The following is a 27968-nucleotide window of genomic DNA, read 5'->3' on the forward strand; positions in this document are numbered from 1 at the left end:
CGAGGCCCTCTTTGAACCCTGACCTTAGGTCCTCGCGCGAGGCAACAGACGGTGGGACTTTACGTCCGCCTCCATTCGCCTGAGCGAGACCGTTCGCGATTGTCCTTCGCCTTTTCCCGCGCGAGTAGCAGCCGCTGGCGATGATACTGATCTCCCCACAGCGCGCGCGCTAATCCTCCCGTCATCGCGTCCTACCCCCGCCTTGGGGAAAGCCTCGGGGAAAGCACGGCTCGTCGCCGCCAAGCAGGCGCCGCCAGTCTCCTGCCAGGCAGAGCCCTCGCTCCCCCCGTTTCACCTTCTCTTTCCCCCGCACACAGCACTAGGCGACGTGGAGCCGGCCAGACGCTTCCCTCACCGGGACCATCATCATGGCGAGTGCCTCATACCACATCTCCAACCTGCTGGAGAAAATGACGTCGAGTGACAAGGACTTCAGGTAAGAGGCCGAGACTGGCCTACCTACTTGTGAGTAGGTAGCTTTCCGCCTGTTTAGGCTGAAGGAGACTCCCCATGTCCGCGCTGGGATGCTTTAGAGCGGGCAGGCCTGAGCGGCTTCTTGGGAGAGGGTGCCCCACCCAGCCTGTCTTTCGCCTGATTTGAGGCCCGTCAAGCAGGAGAACCGGAGTCCCTTATTGTGCCTCGCTTGGAGTCTGCATGGCTGCGATTTGGAGGCCGGTCTTGAGGCGGCCCTTCTCCCTTAGAAGTTGTCTGGAAGTTTGTTAACCCCATTCCCTCTTTTTGCTACGCTCCCTATTCCTCTTGTACTCCGTAAATTGTCCTAGAAGCCCTTTCTCTGCCAGCAGGACGCTTGCTTGTGTTCAGATTGTAACCGTTTCTGTCCTTAGTCTTTTTCAGTCCTACTTAAAAACATTTTTAAACCAAATGTTTTAATTTGTGTATGTGGAGTGGAGAAGCCGTTGTGATTAATGTCGCATCTTTCCGAAATTTTATTCTCTTTGAAATTTGTTTCTAAGGTATAAATATAACTTGAATTCACAATAGAAACATGCATCTTAAAGATATTATAATAAATACAGAATTTTAGTTTAGAAATATTAAAATACTGGCTTAGTTGAAGATGCTACTGGTGTTGAATATTTGAGTATCTCACTCATTTTTCTTTTGATATAAAAGGCAAAGTGATTTAAGTGTAAAACCTGTCCACACCTGCTGCAATAACAGATTGTACATTAATATTTCTAATGCTGCAGTTTGAAAAGTTTTGCAAACTGCTGAAAATCTTGCTATTACAAGATTAAATTAATTGAAACATTTTCTCTGATTAAAGGTATGAGGTTGGATTGGTGTATCTGATGCATAATTTAAAGCAGGCTTATTTTTCCTGTTCTCATACATTTTGATATTCTTCAGAATATATTCCCAATATTTATTATAGAAGACTGGCATACTTGTAAATCCTCTTTTGCATGTTTGCTGAATGAAATAAATGATTCTCTTCATTTGCATCAAGGTTTAAGTTACATAAGGACATAGAAAATTATAACTATCTGTAAAGGACATTAAATTCATCAACAATGTGTCACAATATAGCAGCATTGACAGACAATGATCATTTGTTAGTCTGTTGTTAAACATATAAAAGAAAAGGCTTCTTAAGTATTGCTAAGTTTGCTGTTGGCAGATTGATTCCATTAAATTATAAAATACATGCAGTCCTTGACTTACAACCACAACTGAACCCCAATATTCTGTTGTTAAGTAAGACAATTGTTAAGTGAATTTTATCGCATTTTACAACCTTTTTTGCCACAATTGTTAAGTGAATCACTGCAGATGTTAAGGAAGACAGGGTTTTAAGTGGATCTGGCTTCCTCCTTGACTTTCCTTGTCAGATTTTAAAAGGTGATCAGATGACCCTAAGACACTGCAACTGTCATAAATATGAGTCAGTTGTCAAGTGTGTCAATCCTGATCACATGACCATGGGATGCTACAGTGATCATAAGTGTGAAAAATGGTCATAAGTCATTTTTTCAGTGTTATAACTGAACAATTACTAAACAGACTGCTGTTAAGTCAAGGACTACCTGCATTTCCACCCCAAAATTATATGTTTTCACTTGTTATATTCAACTTACGCATGTGTGCACATACCCCCTCCCCCATGTAAAGTACTTCATGTTTCCTGAAGTTCAGTATGGAATTAAATACTTACTTCCTTATCAGGCGTGAACTCTCATTTTCCATTTAACTTTAACTATGGTGTAGTGCTACTGCATCAGCTTCAGTACTAATCATGATAGGTTGTGTTTCACCAGTGTCAATACAGTAGTCAAATTAGAGTCAGATTTATAATTTTTAATGAAACAATGCAGTGTAGGTCCTAATATCAGTAAGTTTAAAGCACAATTGTACAAAGTGATGCCACTTTGTAATTAATTAAAATTAAGTTGGATATTTGTAAAAGAGGCATGGAAGTACTCATCTAATATTTACAAGTCCTTTCTACTCTACAGTGCGCAGGTAATAGTAATAATAATACACATAAAACTACACAATGAAACAGTAAATATAAAATTAAATAATGCATGAATGCGGCATTTTCCTCACAGATGCAGCGGACTTTTCCATGCCGGTTTTCTCTTTTCAAATGCACTATGCTTCTGTATATCTTTCTGCTATAATTTCAGTATGTATGAATAACATCAAATTGGAAAATGCTGTTCCAAATATTTCCTTTAAATACGTATATAAAGGGACTTACTGTAAGCCTTTATTCAACAAAATATAATAGTTGCAAGTCACATTACAGGAAAAAAAAACATTTAATAGCTTTTAGTTGCATTTAGGTTGAATGTAACAGTAGCAAAATTATTTTAATGATAATATTAGAGGTAGTATTTAATATTTTACCAATAATTTAAGAAAGTATTAGGATTAAATATGAAATGGAACACACACACACACACACACACATATCTTTTTAGAGGGATAAATTTCATTAATGTTTTCTAAAATTTAAGTTCACATAGAGTTCAGAGTTTGTTGTGTGGTTAAGTCAACCTTCATTTAGACAAAAAGACTGAATCAACTCCAGTTTCCACTTAGACTTTTATAAAAGAGTCATGCAGTGAAAGGAAAGAAATTTCACCTATTAAATGTTTATTTTTTGAAGATACTTTATCAATTCAGCTTATGTGAGGTTCTTGGTATCTCATATAGTCAGTTCTTTTTTTCTAGTCATTTTGTTTAATACTAATTTTCATATAATTCCCATATTTCTAGCTAATGGAACATGTAACTTAATATTTGATTTACAAATTATATGTGATTTTGTATTGCCTGGGTGTGTATATCTGCATTATTTATGTTCTTAAGTTTACTTAATTTTAGATTTTAAAATGTTATAGTTCTTCTGAGGCTGAAATTAATTTGTTGCTTAAAATGAAGATTTAGAGAAATTTGGCTAAGTCCAATGAAGACAGTTTGAGAAGACAGATATGTTTAGCTTTAAACAAAAACAGACTGAGTATAGGAAAATGCCATATAGAAAAAGGATATAGTTTTCTCTCGAAATAAATTTGGTCATATCATACAAGACATGTAATATTGCTTAAATTACAAAAAGGCAAATTTCAGTTGAGTTTAGGGGGAGAATAGAGCTTTCTAATGGTAACCGTAATTTTCGGACCATCTTCTCCAAACAGAATTCAGCCCAATTGGGGACATTACAGATTCCTTCCCTCAGGAGACGGGGATTGAAAGGCTGAATTCCAATCTTTTTAATGGCAGCTTCATCCTTCTGAATCAAGCTTCTCCTGAAATCTGGGTGACATCATAAATTATGACATAAGGGCATTTCTAAAAAGCTTTTTGAACAGTATGTACATTTATGAGCTCAGTGTTTTTATTCAGTTTACAATTGTGAACATTGTGTTTAATTGCATATTGTTTATTTTAGTGACTGGTTTTAATAGTTTAATACATTGGTTATTTCTATAAATTATCTAAATTTAGCATGTAAGTAATATATAAGGATGATGAAATAAATAGAATATATATAGGAATGTAAGAACAAAACAAATTAATGAAGGAGGTGGTAGCGGGATATATTAAAATAGATGCCAGATACATAGCTGACTTAGTGCTTTAATTTAGACTAGTGTTTTTCAAACTTGACAACTTTAAGATATTTGGACTTCAACTCCCAGAATTCCCTAGCCAGCATCTTAAAGTTGCCTAGTTTGAAAAACACTGATTTAAACTGATGCCTCAAAACAAAGACATGGACTCTTCCAATTCTCTGGTTTAGTTATTTTTTTTTTCTAGTAACATAATGAACTAGACAATTTTTCAGACATAATTACGGTAGTCTTTCAGTTTACTATTTACCTGGATAGTTAAATAGCTAGTGTCATTTTTTTTATTTTTTATTTTTGCTTTCTATTGTTGATACTTAAATATTTACTTAATGGACTTATCGGTATGCTGAAAGTTAATTGAAAAGTTGAACAAGAATAGATATTTGATATTATCTTTGCCTTCCTTTTCTCTTCATTTTTTATGACAGTTGGTGGTCTTGTGCAGATAAGAGAAGATAGTTTGATTTAACATGCTTTCCCCCCATTTCTTTCACTCCATTTTGAAGTCTTTTCTCCAGAATTGAAGTATATTACTTTATTTTACATAAAGTCTAACATATTTGAAGTTATTGAGATTATTAATTATTAGATTGATGTAAAACTGATGGCTAACTGAAATGACTTTTTTTAAAAAAGGTTTATGGCAACAAATGACTTGATGACTGAACTACAAAAAGATTCTATCAAGTTAGATGATGATAGTGAAAGGAAGGTTGTGAAAATGATTTTGAAGTTGCTGGAAGATAAAAACGGTGAAGTGCAAAATTTAGCAGTCAAATGGTATGTATTTTCTGATCAGGCACTTTATTTTATACCAATTGTCTTGATTTATACTGAGAAAATATGAGTTGGTTTATCTGTTCTGTCATCATTCTATAAGGAAGTCAGGAAAGCCCAGTGACCTTATGATCTCCAACGTTACATGGTAAGAGATAACAAGATATTCTTGTTTGTGAATCAGTTTATAATATGTATGAATCTATGTTGATTATTTTGAACTGTTTTTGAATCCAATTTCACTGGATGATCCTTAGAAAAAATGTACGTTTTTAATTACGTCCACATACTGTCATTGATAGTTTTATAACATCAGTTAAATCTTACATACTACAAAGGGAAACAGACATGTTTGTTTCATTCCTTCTTGTCTTCTTGCCAACAGTGGTCCTTACATCTGATTATAGTTGTTACTAATGGAGAATTAAATGTAATTCATTTTAATATATTTATATAGAACCAAATAATACTTGCATATGGTCTACTAAAAGACATAAAATTCTATTTGTTGTCATGAGAAAATGCAGTCACTTTGAAATTAGCTAACCGAGTGTACAGTAATTGACTACTGTATAAAAGAAAAATAATTTTAATTATTTTATTATTTGAATCCAGAAGTAGTGATACTATAAAACCAAGTACAGTGATTTTTATGGCAAAAATTCACATTGACTTATTCACAGCCATGGATTAGCCTGTGTATTCTGAGAATAGATATATCACCTATAAATCGGATGTCTATATATTTTTACATATGGAGTTTTTGTTATTGCCAAACATAATATAGATTTTTTTAAAAGTTTAACTGCTTTAAAAATGTTGAAACTTTACATTTCTTTATACTGAAGAAAAAGCAGATATCTTCCTTATTCTAAGAATTATGATTACTTAGAAGTAATGCTATTAGATTATATAGAAATAAGAATGGGAACAAAACTTATCTTTGAGTCAGAATAGTTTGTTAAATAAACATTCAAATTTGAATTAATCATATACATAAACTTTCATTGAGAGATTTTACTTCAAATTCATTGTTAAATAATTTTAATATTTCCCAAGATAATCTATTTACCACAGTTCTGTTTTTTCCATTATTGTATTTATACTTGAAATATGATGAGAAATATTCATGGATCAGCTAGTTTCTTCAGTAGTCTATGTTGTAGAAAGTGACAGCTGTTAATATAGTAATTTGAGATTAGCAAAATGACTGGCTTTGTTAATACGTTCCTGATTTATTTTTTGTTAGATTTTATTTTACAAAATAATTTAATTGCTTAGCAGTTTCTTGGCTTCATTCAAAATCCTTAGAAAAGTTATTAAAATAAGTATTTCTTTCAGTCAGTAATGATACATTTCTTAGCTGCATTCAAAACATGGTGACCGATTGTTTGCTTAATTTATGCTACCTACTGTTAAAAAAAATACATGCATGTTTGATTTGAAAAGCCATTAGAGAATTTTATGCTTCAGATTTGAGATCAAAAATATGGTTTCTTTTCATATGATGGAGATTGACAATTGCATTCAGGAAGTGACTATAGGATGTGCCTTCTTAAATTAAACTAGGGTCTTAAGACCAGACATCTATGAACTGATCCTTAAAAAATGCCAGCAGGTACAATGTTCATGCCTGTGTACCTGCCAAGGTACCTACCTTTTCTACTTTAGATTTGAGTAATTATATATAGTGATTTGTTTATCTGTCTCAGATACAGTCTACAGTCCCCAAATATTTGATATAAAAGGTGCCAATAGATTATAATTCTAAAGTAGAGTAGTCTCCTTCAAGTCACATTCAGTTATTGGTAACATCATACACATTTCCAACTATTTTTTTTTTTTTTGCAAAAATATGGAACTGGTATAGCGTTGCTTTCTTCAGCATATTTAAGGACCATGTTAGTGATGGAAATACCATAATGAACCAACCTGTACTGTTTTCTTAATAAAACATATTTTGTGAAATCCACAAAAATTACATGATTTATACTTTGGTATTCACTAAAGAAATTTAACAAATATATTTTTGGCAATGCTCTCTTTTTTTCTTGAAATGATTACCTTCTAAATAATAACTTTAATATCTATGTACAATAGAAGCAAATGGAAATATGCAAATAGAAGCAAATCCAATACATTCTTTGATTTGAAACTGGTTTATTTAAATGAATGGAAACACAAACCTTTGCGTTGATGGTATCTCAAGAGTTTTATTTATATTTTTAATTACAATTTAAATTGTTTTGGTTTCATTCCAGTCTTGGACCCCTGGTGAGTAAAGTGAAAGAATACCAAGTAGAGACAATTGTTGATACTCTCTGTACTAACATGCTTTCTGACAAAGAGCAGCTACGTGATATTTCAAGTATTGGTTTAAAAACAGTTATTGGAGAACTTCCTCCTGCATCTAGCGGTAAATCTTTCTAATTTCCTTCTCTTGATCATTTATTATTATCTAGTTTGATTTTAGTTGGTCAATCTCAATACAAATGAAGTTCAACCAATATTTTATTTTTAAATATTTGATTTGTAATTGGTTCTTTTTGCTGTTTAAGTATCTTTATTCTACTGTTTTAATTTCCAGCTTGGATTTTATGTGTTTCAAGAAAGGGAACAGGAAAAGTTTAAAAAATAAAGCCGATAGACATTTTGGTCCTTGATTAATATTATTGTATAGTATTATGTGACACAGTTGTGTTGTGCAAGCATGGCCCAAGATTTATGCTGCAAACTCTATTATAACTCAGCTCATTTTTAATAACAAACTCTGCCTGAACTGTGTGGGATATTTGTGAGAGGTACAGTGTGACATGAAATTTCACACAGAGCAGTCTATAGTAGTGCATTTAAATTGTCTTTACCAGCAACTTTTTATTTATGTCAGTATATGAGCCGTTTTGAGACAGTTACTAAAGGTTTCATAATTCTCATCTGTTCTTACTCTCTTGCTTTACTTAGTCTCATTATCCTAGCTATCAGCTTGACCAACAATTACAACAATTTTTGTCCTTGATGTTAAATCACACAAATTTTCATCCAAATTTTGGATGTGATAACTATACTGATCCTTTTATAAATGGTAAAATTACTAATTTGAATGGATCTGCTTTCCACCATAAAATTGATAAGTGAATTATCTCTCTTATGGAAAAAATATTTTCTTCATGTACTATTCATTTAAATAAAAGAACACTTTCAAAGGAGTAAATTATCCTCTTTGTTCTAGTGTCAGTCTGTGACAGTACTTTTAAAAAAATGAAATTACTAGAAATGGGCAAATTAACATCTTGACTCAAATTGAAAGTATCTATAATTCATAGTAACTAATCTAATTTTATTTAATAATTTGCCAATTGGGATCCTGAGAATATCTGACAATAGTGAATATTAAATATTGCAAAAGTATCATTGCTTCTGTGCTGTTAGTCTTTGAATGAAATAACAAACATCAATGAGAATAACGTGGCTCACTTACGTAGTTCCATATATTTACAATTTATAATTGATTTGTAAAATTCAATTTGTGTGATGTCATAATTCTCTTATTTTTGACATTAGGTATAGTGCTATTTTTATGAAAGAACAAAAAGAACAAATAATCTGGTGGTGGGGAAACAGGAGGGGAAAAAATCTAACAGTTTGTACTGTTTGTACATGGTGCAACTTAGTTTTACCAGCATGGTATTCTAATATTCTTTTCCTAGATCGTTCTCAAAAAGATCTGAGTTATAACTGGAAATTTAAGTAAGAAGTTGTGTATAAATTCCAGTCACTTATGCATGTGGGGTTTTTTTGTTTTTTTTTTGCATGCTGTGCACTTATGCTTATACCTTTCTAGGAAATAAAAATAGAATTGTTTTTTAATTTATTCAGTTACATCATGTATTACAAAATGAGTAGCATTTTATTTTGGAAATATTACAGATCTTTACCAATAATTACTATTTTAATATTGATGCCATTGCATTGATTTTCAGGCTCTGCATTAGCAGCTAATGTTTGTAAAAAAATTACTGGTCGACTTACTAGTGCTATTGCAAAGCAAGAGGATGTGTCTGTTCAGTTAGAGGCTTTGGACATCATGGCTGACATGTTGAGCAGGTAAACATACACATTAAAGATGCTCTTAGGCAGTATTTCTGCAAACTGCCCGGTTCATGTTTGCCTATTTCAAAAATGCCTTGACAATATAATTTGTTATATTGATTTTCCTTTTTTAATGTTTTAAGGCAAGGAGGACTGCTTGTGAACTTCCATCCTTCTATTCTGACGTGTCTGCTTCCTCAGCTAACTAGTCCAAGGCTTGCTGTGAGAAAAAGAACCATCATTGCTCTTGGTCATCTTGTTATGAGCTGTGGTAACATAGTGTTTGTGGACCTCATTGAACATCTCTTGACCGAGCTATCAAAAAATGATTCCATGTCAACAACAAGAACCTATATTCAATGTATTGCTGCCATCAGTAGGCAAGCAGGTCATAGGATAGGTAAATAAATTTATATAGTACTGCAGTCTTTCTCATTTTCATGTGAAGTGTTAAACATTTCATAATTATATTTTTATTTTTCTGCCATCAGGTGAATATCTTGAGAAAATTATCCCTTTAGTAGTAAAATTTTGTAACATAGATGATGATGAACTTCGAGAATACTGTATTCAAGCATTTGAATCTTTTGTTAGGAGGTAAGGTATTCATTGCTTTATTTGGTTTCTCCTAGCTACCTGTATAGTAGAATCACAGAAAAAAATAGTTATTTTCTTGTGAAATCATGAAGTCCTTCCAGTGTTTGTCATTGAACTAAATTTTATTCCTTTTACTAATTCTGAATTATTTTGGTAAGATAAATAATATAACTATTTCAAAGTACTGTCTTCTTAATATGCAAAAGACAATTAATAGGGTATGCTTATCTGGTGCTTGAGATGTGCTGGGACTTAAAATTTACACTTCTCAAAAGTACCAATTGGAAAATCTAACATAAAACATTTATATTATATTTTAAGCATGTTACCTGATATATATTTAGAATTCTGTAAAGTATTCAACTTACCACCACAAGTGAACCCAAAATTTATGCTGCTAAGTGAGACACTAGTTAAGTGAGTTTTGCCCCATTTTACACCTTTTCTTGCCACAGTTATTAAGTGAATCATTGCAGTTGTTAAATTAGTTACAAAGTTGTTAAGTGAATTTGGCTTCCCCAATGACTTTGCTTGTCAGAAGGTTGCAAAAAGTGATTACATGACCCTAGGATACTGCAATTGTCATAAATATGAACCAGTTGCCAAGTATCCAAATGAGATCACATGACCATGGGGGTTTCTATAACAGTCATAATTATGAAAAATAGTCATAAGTCACTTTTTTCTGTTCCATTGTAACTACAAATGGTCACTAAATAAATTGTTGTAAGTCAAGGATTACCTGTATAGACTATATACAATAGAATACCATATAGAATACTGAATTGCTTTATATTAGATTTTCCAATTGGTTCTTTTGAAAAGTGTTAATCAAACCTGATAAATGTTTCTACTATTTATACTATCTATAAAAGAAGTGAGCATTTTTGTTGTTTTGGTCTTACGAGGTGGGAAGAAGTCTTGTAAATAACAGCTGAAAAATTCATCTTCATCTACAGTCAGGTCTTTGATTCTTTGGAGGCACTGTAGTGGGAAGTTGATGGAATATTTACTTCTCTCTGTGAATTGTCCAAGCTTTTTTGTCAGTTCTTTTAACAATGTTGTAAGTAGTAACAATATAATTGAATGGAGAGGTATGTCTGGCTTGTGTGTTTTGGAGTGTCCATAGAGCATGGGAGGACAGATCCCTGCTATTTTATCTTTGGTGATTTGATCTTTCTTGGTAAAGTCATTGAACGTTCTCTTGATTTGGTTGTCTAGTTTGATCCAGTTGTATAGAAGATGAAATCATGGTTTCATATGATGTCACATACTACATATCCATAGATCCAGAACTAGAAAAGGAATCCATGACAGCACTACTACACAGCACACCAGGCCTAACCAAATATACCTGGATTGAAAGATGGAGAATCACGGACCTTATAACCTTTACTAATCTATAACCATATACTTCCAGTTTAACAAACAAATATACCAACAAATCAAAGGAACAGTCATAGGATCATGGTTTCAGGACTCATAACAGTCACTGTAATGCAACACCTTGAATCTATAGCACTCCCACGTCAATAATCTAAAACATGGATCCAGTACATAGCACCTTTATTATAATAAAAAGGACCAACTAGAGAAAACACTTAAAACTATCAACAGCATCTTCAAAGGAATAAAATTCACAAGGGAAGAAGAAAACAACGCTACCTTTCCTGAATACTGTCATCAGTAAAGGCAGTGATGGCAAATTAGAAACACAAGTCTACCATAAAAATACCCACTAAGTGCTCCACTATACCAAAGTAAAAACCCAACCTCCCACAAGAGAAGCTGTGTAAGAACACTATTTAGATTAGCACAAACACACTACAGCAACTCTGAACATTGGAAAAAAAGAAACAGATCATCTATACAACATCTTCCAACAAAATAGATACCTAGGCAACTTTATAAAAAACTGCCTGACCACTCAATCTACTATAGTACAACCAGTACAAACTGTAAAAAGGATAATGCTGCCATACATCAAAAACATCTCAGAAACCACCAACAATTACAACTACATGGCATCACTGTAGCACACAAATCAACTAAAGCCCTCCGAAACTTCCTAAGTAAACCAAAAGACCCAGCTGCCGCCCCCCCCCCTCAAAAAACGCAGGAATTGTCTACAATATACATAATAAAGATTTTAAGAGCCACTATATAGGACAAACGGGCAGAAGACTAACAGAGCACATCCCTGAATACCAAGAAGCAGTCAGGAGACATGATGAAAAGTCCGTAATTTCACAACAGCTGGATAGATTCAACCATAGTATCAACTGGGAAATTTGACCATCCTAAACCAAGCCAAGCCTAAAAACATTAGAGAACTCCTGGAAACTTGGCACTCAGACAAATCAGCCACCAGCAGGCACGTAGAAATAAATAATTTCTACATACTGCTCAAAAGAGAAAGCCAAAAAGGAAAAAAAAAGACTAGCACCTCCCCACCAGCAATCAATATCCCGCTAGCAGAGATTAATACCTAGATTAATATTAGACCAACAATCAAGAAGTAAACAATACAATCAAGGAACTGCCAATGCAGACAAACAAGCTAACAGTAAACAGTAGCCAATCAAGGAAATTTCCAAGATCATCCTCACCAACACTGACAAGGCAATCCACTTGTATATAAAAATAACAGCAAACCCACTCCCTTCTAGCATTGATAGTGTTACCTAGTTTGACAATGAAATGTCTGCAAGAAGAACACCAAGCACAATCTAATTGTGAGCTACAAATATTCTCTTGCATTGGAGTCTCTGATCCGAATCCAGAAAGCTCTGGATGATTTTCTTTTGCATAAATTCTGTCATTGTTTAACTTTCTAAACATTGAAGAGAGTTAAGTGTCAAATGGATTAGTTTGATACTTTTTCACTTTCTGTTACAGAGGGTTTTTTTGGTTCATACCAGGCTTAGCTAAAAGCTGATTCCTCAGAAGAGGAATTTTTTCTTACATAAGTATACATTTCACACTTATAATAAATCAAATGAGAAATTGCACAAATTATTTGGATGGAGACAGATAAGAGATTTGTTTTGTTTACTAATTAACTAATAAAGAGCGCTGACATCATCGCCTCAGCACATTGCCATATTAAACCAGTAGTTTTGCTTGAAATTTTGATTAGCCGTCCAGAAATATGTTATACAACATGGTCAGCTGTGCAAATATTTTAAATACACACACTTCCCTAGAAAACATATGCCCTCTAAATTCGTCCTAAATGTTAGGCACTTATTTTTAGAGGAAAGAAGTTATCATTCCAACAGCTTGACCTGGGAATTTCAGATTCTCAAGGAGAATAAAAGGAGCAGATTTACCGATAATGTTAAAATGTGAATGCCATATATAGATGCTTCAGGGCATAAGCATAATAGCAGCATTTACATTTTCTTTATATAACTAAATGTAATAATGCTTAATTATTAATAGTCATCTAATAATTACTTTTATTATACAGATGCCCTAAAGAAGTTTATCCTCATGTAACCACCATTATAAACATTTGTCTTAAGTACCTTACCTATGATCCCAATTACAATTATGATGATGAAGATGAAGATGAAAATGCTATGGATGCTGATGGTGGAGATGATGATGACCAAGGTAGTTTGTGTTAGAAATAAAACTATATATATACAAATTTTATAAAATGCAAACTAGTATTACAGTCGGTCTGTATTAGCAATTGCTAAATGTGTGCGTGTGTGTTTATATATTATACACACACACACACACACACACACACACATAACAAAATAGTTTAGTGTTATCTCTTTTTAATCATGACTACATATAATCTGATATCCTTTTATTCTTTTCAAGGGAGTGATGATGAATATAGTGATGATGATGACATGAGCTGGAAGGTTAGACGTGCAGCTGCAAAATGCTTGGATGCTGTGGTCAGTACAAGGCATGAAATGCTGCCAGAGTTCTATAAGACAGTATCCCCTGCTTTAATTGCAAGATTCAAAGAGCGGGAGGAGAATGTAAAAGCAGATGTTTTCCATGCATACCTCTCTCTTCTAAAACAAACTCGACCTGTACAGAGTTGGCTCTGTGATCCTGATGCAATGGAGCAAGGAGAAACACCTTTAACAATGCTTCAGAGTCAGGTTAGTAAAGAAAAGCATCCATAGCACTAATATTTGATTATGCAAAGTGGTGTGTGTGTGTGTGTGTTTAAAGCTGTATGCAATTATATTACTCTTAACTGTAATGAACTGTCTAGATCAGATACAAATACAAATGTGATATAGAAGCTTGAATCATGCTGTTCAGCTTTTAGACAGCTGCTTTTGAAGGTGTCTAACAACTGCATCAAACAAAGTAGAAAGGTACTTAGTGTCTGAATGTAGAAATATTCTGAGAACAGACTATTAGTCCTGGTGAGCACTTGGCCTAACCCAGCAGGGCTCATCTTGTATTCTTATTTCTATCGTTACATTAAAAGCCATTCATAATTTGTGTATTTGTATAGGGAGAGTAATGGTTGGATTATCTTATGCACATATAATTACAGGTTCCCAATATTGTTAAAGCTTTGCATAAACAGATGAAGGAAAAAAGTGTGAAGACTCGTCAGTGCTGTTTTAATATGCTAACTGAATTGGTCAATGTATTGCCTGGTGCTCTCACACAACACATTCCTGTACTTGTTCCAGGTATGATTTTGTGGATTTTGCTTAAAAACTATTGTGAACTTTTAATATATTTTTAAGCACTGATTAGTTTTGAGTCAATACTATGTCTTCTTCAGCCATTGTACAACTATTCTGTAGAATTATATGAGAATTCAATTCAGATACGCTATTTGGTGATTGAGTCTCCAAATAGTATCACCCAAATATCCAAATTGAATTATATGCTTGAACTTTCTTGGGATGATTGACTTGACCCCTGCATTTTAGAATACAAAGCATAATAGCCAAAATAATAGTCAAATATTTATAAATTGGAGCAGGGAAGAAATAATGTTTTCTCGAAATAGAATATTTTATATTAATGCTAAAGATTTCAAAATATTTTTCTATTATTCTAATTTGTTGAAAGTTTGAAAGGAGTAAATACATGGATAAATTTTAGGGAAATGTTTTATAGAGAAGCAGGAAAGATGCAATGGAAGTAAATATCTATGCAAAGAAAAGACTGGAAAGGACAAAATTGAGAGAAGAGATTTCTAAATAAAATTGCCATAAATCTTTCCAATTTCATGGAACAGCTGTTAGTTTTATGTTAAATTGTGTCAAAATCATGACAACGGTTAAATTATAGATAGAACTCTGCTGCAAACTATTATTTTAAGACCATGGTCTATCAAGCTCTGTTCCTTATTTAAATGAAGTAAAGGTTTAAATCCATGATGGCAAATCTATGACATGCGTGCCAGAGGTAGCACTCAGAGCCCTCTCTGCTGGCAAACGCGCCATCGCCCCAGGTCAGATCTCCATGGTGTTTATTTCGTGAGCTTCTGTTTCCCTACAAACAATGAAACAGAAGCTCACGAAAGAAAAAGATCTTATCTCTTGCTGCGTTGACAGTGTTGGGTGCCCCGCTTCCCGCCAGCCAGCTGATCTTCAGGTCTCTGCTGCTCATGTGTGCGCATGTCTGTGCATGTCTGTGCACACACACACACCTTTCAGTTTGGGCATGCACGCCCATGCATTTTGGGCACTCAGTGTCTCAAAGGTTTGCCATCACTGGTTTAAATGATTGCTGCTAAGATATGGCATTACAGAAGGAGACAATACATGTAGCTCAGGGTTAAGAAACTACATGTGGAGTCCTTGCTTCCTGATTTGGTTGTTTTCATGCAAACATTTCATTAGTCAACTAGGTAACAACTTCATTGCTAGAAGAAAGTGGGGTTTTCTCTCTGTTTATATAGAGCAGAGGTCTCCAACCTTGGCAACTTTAAGACTTGTGGACTTCAACTCCCAGAATTCCTCAGCCAGCAAAGCAGGCTGAGGAATTCTAGGAGGTGAAACCCACAAGTCTTAAAGTTGCCAAGGTTAGAGACCCCTGATATAGAGTAACTAGGCTGTTGTTTTATCAAAAGCAACCTAAGATTAAATATGTTGACATTCTTTCTATAAAGGGTTTTGGTGGGAGCATTACTTCTTGGTAGATGATTGAACCAAAGAAATGTTACTTATGTCCTTATAAATGGCATTGCCATTTATTTGTTTATTTATTGGATTTTTTAAATCTCAATTTTGTTTGGATAAAATCACTGATAGATGACTAGCAGAATATCATGGAAGAACTGAAAGCTTGGCAGAGAAATTTGAAAATGAGTTAATAAAATTGCAGTGTTGAAGAACATCTCTGAGGAGTAGGAGTTTCATAGTGGGTATGATGTAACTGAGAATGCTGTAGTTTGGATAGTTGGCTATGGAACCTTGCTACTGATGCCACCATTGTGCCAATTTCAAAGGTGATGAAGATTGGGCTGGCATGTATAAGATAAATATTTCAGTAAATGAATGTTAAGCAATTTAAGGCCTTAAAAAATGAGAAGAAAACTTTGAACTAGGCTTTGAAAGGCTAATCATGCAGATAGTGGATTATAGGTGCAATAAAATTCTGACCTTATGTGCTACATAGTAAACAAGCAGACAGATTATGTATCTGCTGAAGCCCATATAGTTTGGATACAAGGCTTTTCTGATCCAAATCACTGTGACCTGACTATCCCCAAAACACAAGTTTACTATGGTATTAGAGAGAAACAGAAAGAAATGACCATAGTCAATTAACTATCAGTAAGTATTTTTTGCTTTTGTAGTCACTGGGCCTTTGGTGGAAAAAAGCTGCATCAAAGAGTGTTACTAAGATAGCCACCAACCTCTTCAGGAAGAGGTGCGGTTCTGTAAGAATTTACTGTTTTCTCAATAGTGTAAATAGTAGAAAAATATTTGACATACAGGTTACAAAATATTTATTGAAATGCAGATAGCAAATGGAGATAATATCTATTTCCCTTATTAATTTTTGTGTTACTTAAATATAAATTCATAGAATTATTGATATGTTTAGTTTAAATCAGATGTTTGGAACTATAAGAAAAGTATATTTGAAGCAGAAAATTATGCAAATTAATTATACATTCTTTTACAGGCATAATTTTTTCATTGAATGACAAATCAAGTTCTTCTAATCTGAAGATAGATGCTTTATCTTGTTTGTATGTGATCCTCTGTAATCACGCTCCCCAAGTTTTTCATCCTCATGTCCAAGCATTGGTGCCTCCTGTTGTGGCATGTGTTGGAGATCCATTTTATAAAATAACATCTGAGGCACTTCTAGTTACCCAACAGCTGGTTAAAGTCATACGTCCTCTGGATCAGCCTTCCTCTTTTGATGCCAGTCCTTATATCAAAGATTTATTTACTTGTACAATCAAGAGATTGAAAGCTGCTGACATTGATCAAGAAGTGAAAGAGAGAGCAATTTCTTGTATGGGCCAAATCATTTGCAGTCTTGGAGACAATCTTGGTTCTGATCTACCTAATACTCTTCAGATATTTCTAGAGAGACTAAAAAACGAGATAACTCGACTAACCACTGTGAAGGCTTTGACTCTGATAGCTGGTTCACCTCTGAAGATTGATCTGAGGCCAATTTTAGGAGAAGGCGTTCCAATTCTTGCTTCTTTCCTCAGAAAGAATCAACGTGCTTTGAAACTTGGAACTCTGTCTGCTTTGGACATATTAATAAAAAACTACAGTGATAGCTTGACAGCTGCTATGATTGATGCTGTCCTAGATGAACTTCCACCTCTTATTAGTGAGAGTGATATGCATGTGTCACAAATGGCCATCAGCTTTCTGACCACTCTGGCTAAAGTTTATCCTTCCTCACTCTCAAAAATCAGTGGTTCTATATTGAATGAACTTATTGGGCTGGTACGGTCACCATTATTGCAAGGTGGAGCACTTAGTGCCATGCTAGAATTTTTCCAAGCTCTGGTTGTGACTGGGACAAGCAACTTAGGATATATGGATTTATTGCGCATGTTAACAGGTCCAGTGTACTCACAAAATACAGCACTTACTCACAAGCAGTCTTATTATTCAATTGCCAAATGTGTAGCTGCCCTTACACGAGCATGTCCTAAAGAGGGACCAGCAGTTGTAGGTCAGTTTATCCAAGATGTCAAGAACTCAAGATCTACAGATTCCATTCGTCTCTTAGCTTTACTTTCTCTAGGGGAAGTTGGACATCATATTGATTTAAGTGGACAATTAGAGCTAAAATCTGTAATTTTAGAAGCATTTTCCTCTCCTAGTGAAGAAGTGAAGTCTGCAGCTTCATATGCATTGGGAAGTATTAGTGTCGGCAATCTTCCAGAATATCTCCCATTTGTCTTGCAAGAAATAACTAGTCAGCCTAAAAGACAATACCTTCTGCTTCATTCCTTAAAGGAAATAATTAGCTCTGCAACAGTGCAAGGTCTCAAACCATATGTGGAGAGCATCTGGTCTTTGCTACTCAAACATTGTGAGTGTGCAGAAGAGGGTACCAGAAATGTTGTTGCTGAATGCTTGGGGAAACTTACTTTAATAGATCCAGAAACTCTGCTTCCACGCCTCAAAGGATACTTGGCCTCAGGTTTGTAGATATTCAAATATATATGTATTGTCTTTTGGAAATAACATTCAGAAGATTATTGAATTATTCAGTAGTAATAATTAATGCAGACTTGAATAATGGATTTTGGTATGAATAGAAGGAAGTTCAACTGTCCAGTTTTTAAATAAATCTCATTAATACGTAAAAATTTTTGTTATGTCTGTTGAAATATTTTGAATCCGTTTATTTTGTAAGGTTTGGTACAGATAAAATGCAATATCTGATAAATTGGATATTATTAAAAAAAATAAGTGTTAGTCATTTGGAGAATAGATTGACAATCCAATGTCTAATATTTATGGGAGATACAGAAGTACTAGAAAAATGGGTGTTACAGTTGTTCTGTACAAGATTTTACAGAATAATTAAAACTGTCCAATTCATGTTAGGACCAGTGGAGCAAGAAATCCTCTTAGTTGTCCTCTGTTTTTTGAAGCTTAATTATTTCTCTAAAAGGATCACACTATCAAGGAATAATACTATTTAAATATTACATGGTAGATTTAATTTATTTTTGCTGTAACTAGTAAAACTATACTTGGATAAATTTGTGAAGAATAAAAAATATTTGGCAGCAACAACACACCTGATCACTTCTACTTCTTCCTGGAGAGTCACCTTGGGTAGACTTGTGTAAGAAAAATTATACCCATGTTGATGGATATAAGAGATCTAATCAAATGTACTAATACCAGTTCTGCTGGCACAATGGGAATTTATTTATTTTATTTATTTATTTATTTGATTTTTATACCGCCCTTCTCCCGAAGGACTCAGGGCGGTGTACAGGCAAAAATAAAACAATACAATATACAGATTAAAATATTTAAAAAACTTATTTAAATTAGCCTGAGATTAAAAATTTCCATACTAAAAAACCCCATTTAAAATTAATAAAATTTCCCCTTAAAAACTAATTTAAGCCAGCCCCGCGCGGATAAAGAGATGTGTTTTTAGTTCGCGACGAAATGTCCGAAGGTCAGGTATTTGACGTAGACCCGGGGGAAGCTCATTCCAGAGTGTGGGCGCCCCCACAGAGAAGGCCCTTCCCCTGGGGGCCGCCAGCCGGCATTGTTTGGCGGACGGCACCCTGAGAAGTCCCTCTCTATGGGAGCGTACGGGTCGGTGGGAGGCGTGTGGTAGCAGCAGGCGGTCCCGTAAGTACCCAGGTCCTAAGCCATGGAGCGCTTTAAAGGTCATAACCAACACCTTAAAGTGCACTCGGAAAGCCACAGGCAGCCAGTGCAGCCTGCGCAGGATCGGTGTTACATGGGAGCTACGTGTAGCTCCCTCTATAACCCGCGCAGCTGCATTCTGGACTAACTGAAGCCTCCGAGCGCACTTCAAGGGGAGCCCCATGTAGAGAGCATTACAGTAATCCAAGCGAGAGGTAACGAGCGCATGAGTGACCGTGCATAAGGCATCCCGATCAAGGAAGGGGCGCAACTGCCGGACCAGGCGAACCTGGTGGAAGGCCCCCCTGGAGACGGCCGTCAAATGATCTTCAAACGACAGCCGATCATCCAGGAGGACACCTAAGTTGCGCACCCTATCCTTTGGGGCCAATAACAGCCTCCAACAGCCAGCCGCGGCTGCAGCTGACTGAATCGGGGTGCCGGCATCCACAGCCACTCCGTCTTGGAGGGATTAAGCTTGAGCCTGTTTCTCCCCATCCAGACCCGTACGGCTTCCAAACACCGGGACAGCACTTCAACAACTTCATTGGGGTGGTCCGGGGTGGAAAAGTACAGCTGGGTGTCATCAGCGTACTGCTGGTATCTCACCCCGAAACCACTGATGATCTCACCCAACGGCTTCATGTAGATGTTGAACAGAAGGCGAGAGAATCGACCCTGAGGGACCCCACAAGTGAGGCCCCTCGCGGTCGACCTCTGCCCCCCTGTCAACACCGTCTGCGACCGGTCGGAGAGATAGGAGGAGAACCACCGATATACGGTGCCTCCCACTCCCAATCCCCCCAACCGGCGCAGCAAGATACCATGGTCGATGGTATCGAACGCCGCTGAGAGGTCTAATAGGACCAGGGCAGAGGAATAACCCGTCCCGAGCCCTCCAGAGATCATCCACCAATGCGACCAAAGCTGTCTCCGTGCTGTATCCGGGTCGGAAGCCGGACTGGAACGGGTCTAGATAGACGTCTTCATCCAGGTATTGGGGTAGCTGTCGCGCCACGGCACTCTCTACAACCTTCGCAACAAAGCGAAGGTTGGAGACTGGACGATAATTACCCAAAATAGCTGGGTCCAGAGAGGGCTTCTTAAGGAGGGGTCTCACCACCGCCTCTTTCAAGGCGGCAGGGAAAACCCCTTCCAACAAAGAAGCGTTGATAATCCTCTGGAGCCAGCCTCGTGTCACCTCCTGAGTGGCCAGTACCAGCCAGGAAGGGCACGGGTCCAGTAAACATGTCGTGCCGTGAAGCCTCCCCAACAACCTGTCCACGTCCTCGGGAGCCAATTCTTCTCTGCCCTTTCCCTTTCTTAGGAAAATCATTTCAGAGCATTTTGATGAATTTTATACATTGAGCAGGGGAAGAATAATTGCCCCTATCTTGTTCTGTCAACAAAACTGCTTCCACTAATGGCAATATACAGTTGGCTTCTATTCAAAAGCACTGGTACATTTTGGTTTATTATCGCTATTCCTATGGCTGAAGTTAGCATATGCAATTATTCCTTACTGAGATAATTTTAGGTAAATAGTGACTGGCAACATTGTCTGCTAAAGATTGCCAATCTAACAAGTCTTGTTTATTGGATTTATACCTTGCTCTTAAAATCGGTTCCCAGGATGCTTATTAGAAATTAAAGTAAAGAAATATCAAATTAAAACAAAGATAAAATACCACAGTTTGAAAAATAGAAAAATAGTCAAAAATCAAACCAAGCACTGTGAAATAAAGAATAATAGTTCTTGAAAACAAGGCGAGTTTTAAACTATAATATTACATAGGGGTCATAATAATACATATGCCAAGTATATGAAATGATTTCTGTAATTTATAATGGACATGCCATAGAATTTTGTAGATAAAGCACCAATAGTATTATTACTAACATGTTTGTAATTTTTATAACTCCACCGTACAGTACACAGAAAATAAAAATGTTCTATTATCTCTGCCAATTATTTACTATTAGGATCATCATATGCTCGGAGTTCGGTAGTCACTGCTGTGAAGTTCACTATCTCTGATCACCCACAGCCCATAGACCCACTTTTAAAGAATTGTATAGGTGAGTGAGATCACAGTAATTTTAACTGGAGTATTTAACATATATACAGTAATGTAATTTCCAGAATAGTTTTAGGGATGGGGAAGAATCAGCAGGTGTGCTTTGCTTAATTTGTCTTTTGGGAATACTGAACTTTTAAGTAGGACAATGGTAGATACTAGGTGATGTAGATGCCTGTTTTTATGCCTTGAAGCAACAAGTAATGCTTCCATCAGAAGCAGCTGTTAGCTCTTGAAAAAAAACTAACTCTCTATATAATTTCCATTAATTGCTAGAGCTATGCCATACTTCAGATTCAAAGGACAAAGGTCTTTCAAGTGCATATAGTCTCAGTTACTTAAAGAGTTGCCAGCAAGTGTTTCCTAAGTTACTACATTCCAAAACATCTTTTTTCTCTGAATCCAGAATTTATTTATTTATTTATTTATAAGATTTATGTGGCCGCTCACTCAGTCTCAGTGATTCTGGGCAGCTTATAAACAATAGAATAGGGCGCCAGTCTATTTTATTTTGTGTTTACTTAAATTTGTTAAATTTATTAGCTGTCAACGATCATTGGACCCTATGTGTTCCTCCTATATAGATATTAGCAAAACAGAGTGAATCCCTAGAGATTAAAATATCCAAAAAAGAAAAATGCCTGGCAGAGTCACAAGAAGCTACTTTTACTTTTGTTTTCTAAGTATAACTACCATAGTTCATGAATTCTTCTGAACTGCTGAATACAGTTTTGGGAAAATCTCAATTTTAGGGGGAAAAAAAGAGATTCTTGCAAAACTAATTGGCAAAATACAATTTATTTACTGATATTTTTCCATTTGATTTTTCTTTTAAAAAATTACTTTCATCCTGCTTATTTACAGGATTAAATTCTTAAGTCATGAAGCCAAACATGCACATTGTGATCTAAAAAGAATAAATGTGGCATTTATTTAAAAGGAGTATTTTAAGGCATCAGTAAAATAGCTGTGAGTTTATATAAAAACTGGTTTCAAGCAAACAAAAACTACATATATAGGTTTGTTTTAAATCACTTTATATATTTACAACTGGATTGTACACAATTGTAAATACGTTTTTGAGAATAAATTATACACACAATTGAGAATGAAGGTACTTCATTTAGGTTATTACTGTATTTCTTATCTGAACCAAGACTCACTATTTATCCCTTGGTACAACAGTCCAAATCACCTTGACCATGAAGGGGATAAGAGGGGAAAGACTTGCTGCAGTTTTGCTCTAAATTTGGTTTAGCAGATTATACATTTTGTGTTTGTATTTTTCATAAAATGTTGAACAATACCATACTCAGATTGTGTTTAATTATTACAGGTGATTTTCTAAAAACATTGGAAGATCCAGATCTTAATGTGAGACGAGTAGCTCTGGTAACATTTAATTCAGCAGCACACAATAAACCATCACTAATAAGAGACCTTTTAGACACGGTCCTTCCGCATCTTTATAATGAAACGAAAGTGAGAAAGGAACTAATAAGAGAGGTATGTAAATTCTACTGACTGAAGAGTAAGCAGGTTGTGGTGTCCAAATAATAAAAATGGTTTCTATTTAAAGTTTCAGATCCTTATTTAAGTTTGGCCTCTAATTTGAAGACAGCTGTTTTGTTACAATGGTAATTACAGACATAACATTCAGTAGTACTAAATGGCATATATGAAGTGCAACATACGTTAAATAAATTTTGCAAAGTTTCAATTATTTATGTCACATAAAAACACAAACCCATCATGTTGAAATCCCCACTGCCTGAGAAAAGTTGCTAACTCTTTGATAAATAAGGGACTGATTACTAAGACCTCCTGTTAAATACTAAAATTAATGCCACTTTAGGAATTAGTGAAATTCAGGGAATTTTATTCACTGGTGTCATTTGGTTTTTGCAAATGTCATTTGAATAGTTTAATATTGAGTTCAGTACTATGTGGACCCTGCCTTAGCATGGAAATAATGCTAGGAAGAAGTAGTTCAACAGTGAACATAATTTTCCATTCCTTGGTCTATTTTTTTACTTGGATAATTCATAGATTACATTCAAAACTTCAGTAGTTCTTTTCAGAAAAAGGTGAAAGAAGCAGATTGGAATTTGAATATTTATATTAAGCACTTGTTACTATAAACTAGCATGTAATTAAATTAGCAGAATTATTTCAAGAGGTTAAGCATTATTTCTGGGAAGATAAAGCAGAGTGCCTTTTCTTATTTCTGCCCTAAAAAGTGCACTAACAACGCAGATGGGGCCTCTGTGGCTCAGACTGGTAAGACAGTCTGTTATTAAGAGCAGCTGCTTGCAATTACTGCAGGTTCAAGCCCCACTAGGCCCAAGGTTGACTCAGCCTTCCATCCTTTATAAGGTAGGTAAAATGAGGACCCAGATTGTTGGGGGCAATAAGTTGACTTTGTATATAATATACAAATGGATGAAGACTATTGCTTGACATAGTGTAAGCCGCCCTGAGTCTTCTGAGAAGGGCGGGATATAAATGCAAATAATAATAATAATAATAATAATAATAATAATAATAATAATAATAATAATAATAATAATAATAATAATAATAATAATAATAGATTATCTGTTCTTATTTACTGTTTTTTGACTGTCACTTACTTCTGTGTATGTGCACGTGTATGTGTGCGTGTGCATGTAGAATTGCAGCTGTGTTTATGTTGCTTAAGGTATTCTTTAGAGTGAGCAGGGCTGTCAAACTCCTGGCCCACGGGCCAGATGCATCATAGCCATGGCCACCCCCGTTTTAGCGAAGGGGAAAAAGTCCCGATATGTCACGTAACGCCACTGTGATGACGTGAGTTTGACACCCCTGCTTTAGAGCATGCTGTTCAGCCTTTTGGCTTACCTGAGCCACACTGAGTGAAGAGGAATTGTCTTGGGCTGCATATAAAATAATAGTAAATGTATATAAATATTACTCAAAATTACATAATAATGTTAAAATTTTACAATTTTGTGGGGCTACATTTACTAGCTGTTCAGGGCCACATGCAAGTTGGACACACCTTCCTTAGAGTATCATTAAATGTTTTAAATTATTTTAAATCATTTAAAACATGTTTGCACAATTTGAGAGCCAGCTAAGAATTTAATCTAATTCTTGTTAAGTGACTATTGTAAACATCCATTTAGTTTTAAACTAGAAACTGAAATACAGTGCCATGAAAATGGGACCAGTAATGGAATTTTGTAATGAAGTTAACTTCTAGAGCCTTAGTTTGTTTCTGGAATTTCCTTATGAGTTTTCCTTGTGGTCATCATTTTTCAATACATTCCTTCAAAGATTATTAAGAACTGATAATTAAGTTTAATGAATGCTCTTATTTTCTGATTTGATTTGCAGGTTGAAATGGGGCCATTTAAACATACGGTTGATGATGGTCTTGATATTAGAAAGGCAGCTTTTGAGTGTATGTATACTCTACTAGATAGCTGTCTGGATAGATTAGACATCTTTGAATTCCTAAACCACGTTGAGGACGGTTTGAAAGATCACTATGATATTAAGGTTAGTTTGTTATCTATTTATGTAATATAGTAACATAATTTTTGGTGCAAATGCAATATGTATTAGGAATCAAATGTTTCAAATAAAAAGATTGGGCATTTAAATACCTATTTGTAACACCAAATGCCTAGTTTCTATGATTTGTTATTGCCTCGGGAGCTCCTCTGTGCCAGTAACAGTTGAAGATGGGTTAAAACAACTGCCACATCTTGAGCAAGACTGCTGCAGTCTGCATCTTCCTTAATTAGATAAAAGGCACAGACCCATATTAATGAAAGATGGCTTGAATTATCTTCAGAATTGACAGAAACCTTTCCACCTTCACATAGGACAAAGTGCAAGCAAAGCAGCACCAATCCTGCTGGTACTTCTTTGTGTAGGAATGCCATCAGCATTGGCATGTACTAATTAGCAATGGAGGCACAAAGGCATTGGGATCTTGCTCAAAAAGCGGCAGTTGGTGGTACATAATTGACTTGAAGAAAAAATACATCTAGGTGGAACCAGTGTTAAGTGTCTAGAAAGGATGGCCAATGAAGTATATTTTATTTTCTGATAGTTAACAAATTGTGTTAAAATAGAAATAAGACCTACAAATATATGTCCACAGAAAAATCAAAGTTATAGCAGGAATTAAATACAGGTAGTCCTCCACTTACAACAGTTCAGTTAGTGACTGTTCAAAGTTAAAAAGGCACTGGAAAAAAGCGACTTATACCATTTTTCACACTTACAAATATTGTAGCATCCCCATGGTCATGTGATCAAAATTCAGATGCTTGTCAACTGACTCACATATATGATAGTTGTAGTGTTCCGGGGCTATGTGATCACCTTTTGCAATCTTCTGACAAGCAAAGTCAATGGGGAAGCCAAATTCACTTAACAACCATGTTATTAATTTACAACTGTAGTGATTCATTTAACAAAGATGGCAAGAAGAGTCGTAAAATGGGGCAAAACTCACTTAATGAATTTGTCACTTAGCAACATAAATATCAGGCTCAATTGTGGTCGTACGTCGAGGACTACCTATACATAATAGTACACACACATTACATATGTTATGCCACATATTACTTACATTATACATTATATTACATTGTGTAACATTACATATGACATTACATACACCTAATGAGAAGGAAGGACTCACTGGAGAAGAGCCTAATGCTGGGAAAGATTGAGGGCAAAAGAAGAATGGGACGACAGAGAATGAGGTGGCTGGATGGAGTCACTGAAGCAGTAGGCATGAGCTTAAATGGACTCCAGAGGATTGTAGAGGATAGGAAGGCCTGGAGGAATGTTGTCCATGGGGTCGTGATGGGTCGGACATGACTTCACAACTAACAACAACAAACATTACATAGGTTAATAGCATACTCAATGGGCACAGAACTCTAACTTGGAGGGGTTGACAAAATAGAAAGGAATGGTTGATCTTCTGAAGATACATAGAGTGCAACATTTCTTTGCAGTGTCCAGTTTATTTAAGTTATGTTTCTCCTAACCAGATGTTAACATTTTTAATGCTGGTGAGACTATCTACTTTGTGTCCAAGTGCGGTACTGCAGAGGCTGGATAGACTGGTTGAACCCTTGCGTGCTACATGTACAACCAAGGTGCTGTATGAATTTATTTACCTTAATATACAATTTGTAAAATATAATTGCATTAATTCAGAACCAATCACCAACCCTTGGTATTAAGCCTGAGACACCTCACTTTTTCTAAAATTGTGATTTATGAGAGTAATTTGTATGATTTTTCCAAGAAGAATGATACAAACGCATCATTCCTATCAGGCTATTTCCCACCAATCTCACTTTCTCTTCTTACATGAGAATAAAATAGTCTTATTGCTGGCTTCGGTTCATTGTCCAGAAGTTGCTTCCCTCCAACAGGTTCTGTTATCAAAATTGTTTTTAATCTTCATTAAAGTTCATAGGATCAGGATACTTTTTGTTCCTACCATGAGTTTTTTCTAATTCTAGATAAGATTTTGTAACAGTTTCAGTAGTGAATAAAAGGTAGAGAAACAAAATCTTCATAGATAATTCTTCAGATAATAATGAAAGTTGCAAGACATTCTGAGGAACTTTTATTCTGATAGTACTGTATACTACTTATAGTGTGGTGCATTTACATTGTTTGCATGTCTTTTTAATTTAATTTTGTTGTTGAATTACTACCTAAACATCATTTTGTTTAAATAAAACAGGTAAAAGCAAACTCTGTGAAGCAAGAGTTTGAAAAGCAAGATGAACTGAAGCGATCAGCTATGAGGGCAGTAGCAGCATTATTAACTATTCCAGAAGCAGAAAAGAGTCCACTAATGAGTGAATTTCAGTCACAGATAAGCTCTAATCCTGAGCTTGCAGCCATCTTCGAAAGCATCCAGAAAGATTCATCATCCACTAATTTGGAATCAATGGACACTAGTTAGATATTCAAACAGGGACCATTAATTTTAACCGTACAATGCACTGAATTTACAAGTTAAAAAAAAAAGAAAAATATCGAATCTTCACAATGTTCCATTTTACCTTTATGGAGACAGTTTGGCTTTTTTCCATTGTTGTTTTTTTAGCATTTATTCCAGAATATGTATTTCCATAACTCCAAAGTTGTAAGCCACACATGTTTTAGTGGATTTGGATACCCATTAAATAGAAATAAAAGTTAAAACGCATGATGTATGGAAATAGATTCCAACATCCATTTGCCCTGTAATGTTTAGGATTAAAAGTTTAAAAACTTGTGGCCATGATTTTTCTTTTCATTTTTTTCTTGAAACCAAACCAAATAACTTTTGTGTTTTATCTAACTTTGCCTGGTAGATAGGCTTAAAAAAACTGTGAAGAGTTACCATCATACATCTTAAGGTACAATTTTAAAATGGAAATGCAAGTAAATGTCCTTTTTAAACATGTGGGAATAAACAATTTTTGTTCACA

The 27968-nt window shown here is 35.3% G+C and overlaps 1 protein-coding gene across 3 annotated transcripts; it reads left to right on the forward strand.

The window, feature by feature from the left end:
* On the forward strand, nucleotides 1-27968 carry CAND1 (cullin associated and neddylation dissociated 1). Of its 3 annotated transcripts, none has more exons than XM_058190390.1 (16): nucleotides 1-436; nucleotides 4740-4883; nucleotides 4984-5028; nucleotides 7142-7296; nucleotides 8861-8984; nucleotides 9113-9369; nucleotides 9461-9566; nucleotides 13039-13184; nucleotides 13404-13696; nucleotides 14104-14245; nucleotides 16701-18194; nucleotides 21374-21469; nucleotides 22805-22974; nucleotides 24847-25011; nucleotides 26526-26633; nucleotides 27233-27968. In XM_058190390.1, the coding sequence occupies exons 1-16, from the start codon at nucleotides 369-371 to the stop codon at nucleotides 27455-27457; spliced, it is 3738 nt and encodes a 1245-aa protein (XP_058046373.1). In that variant the 5' UTR covers nucleotides 1-368; the 3' UTR covers nucleotides 27458-27968. The 3 variants fall into 3 exon arrangements, with proteins under 3 accessions (XP_058046373.1, XP_058046374.1, XP_058046376.1); XM_058190393.1 differs by lacking the exon at nucleotides 1-436 and adding an exon at nucleotides 3368-3841; XM_058190391.1 differs by lacking the exon at nucleotides 4984-5028 and having other exon boundaries at nucleotides 3-436.

The sequence above is a fragment of the Ahaetulla prasina genome, chromosome 7 (assembly GCF_028640845.1).
Source record: "Ahaetulla prasina isolate Xishuangbanna chromosome 7, ASM2864084v1, whole genome shotgun sequence".
NCBI lineage: Eukaryota > Metazoa > Chordata > Lepidosauria > Squamata > Colubridae > Ahaetulla > Ahaetulla prasina.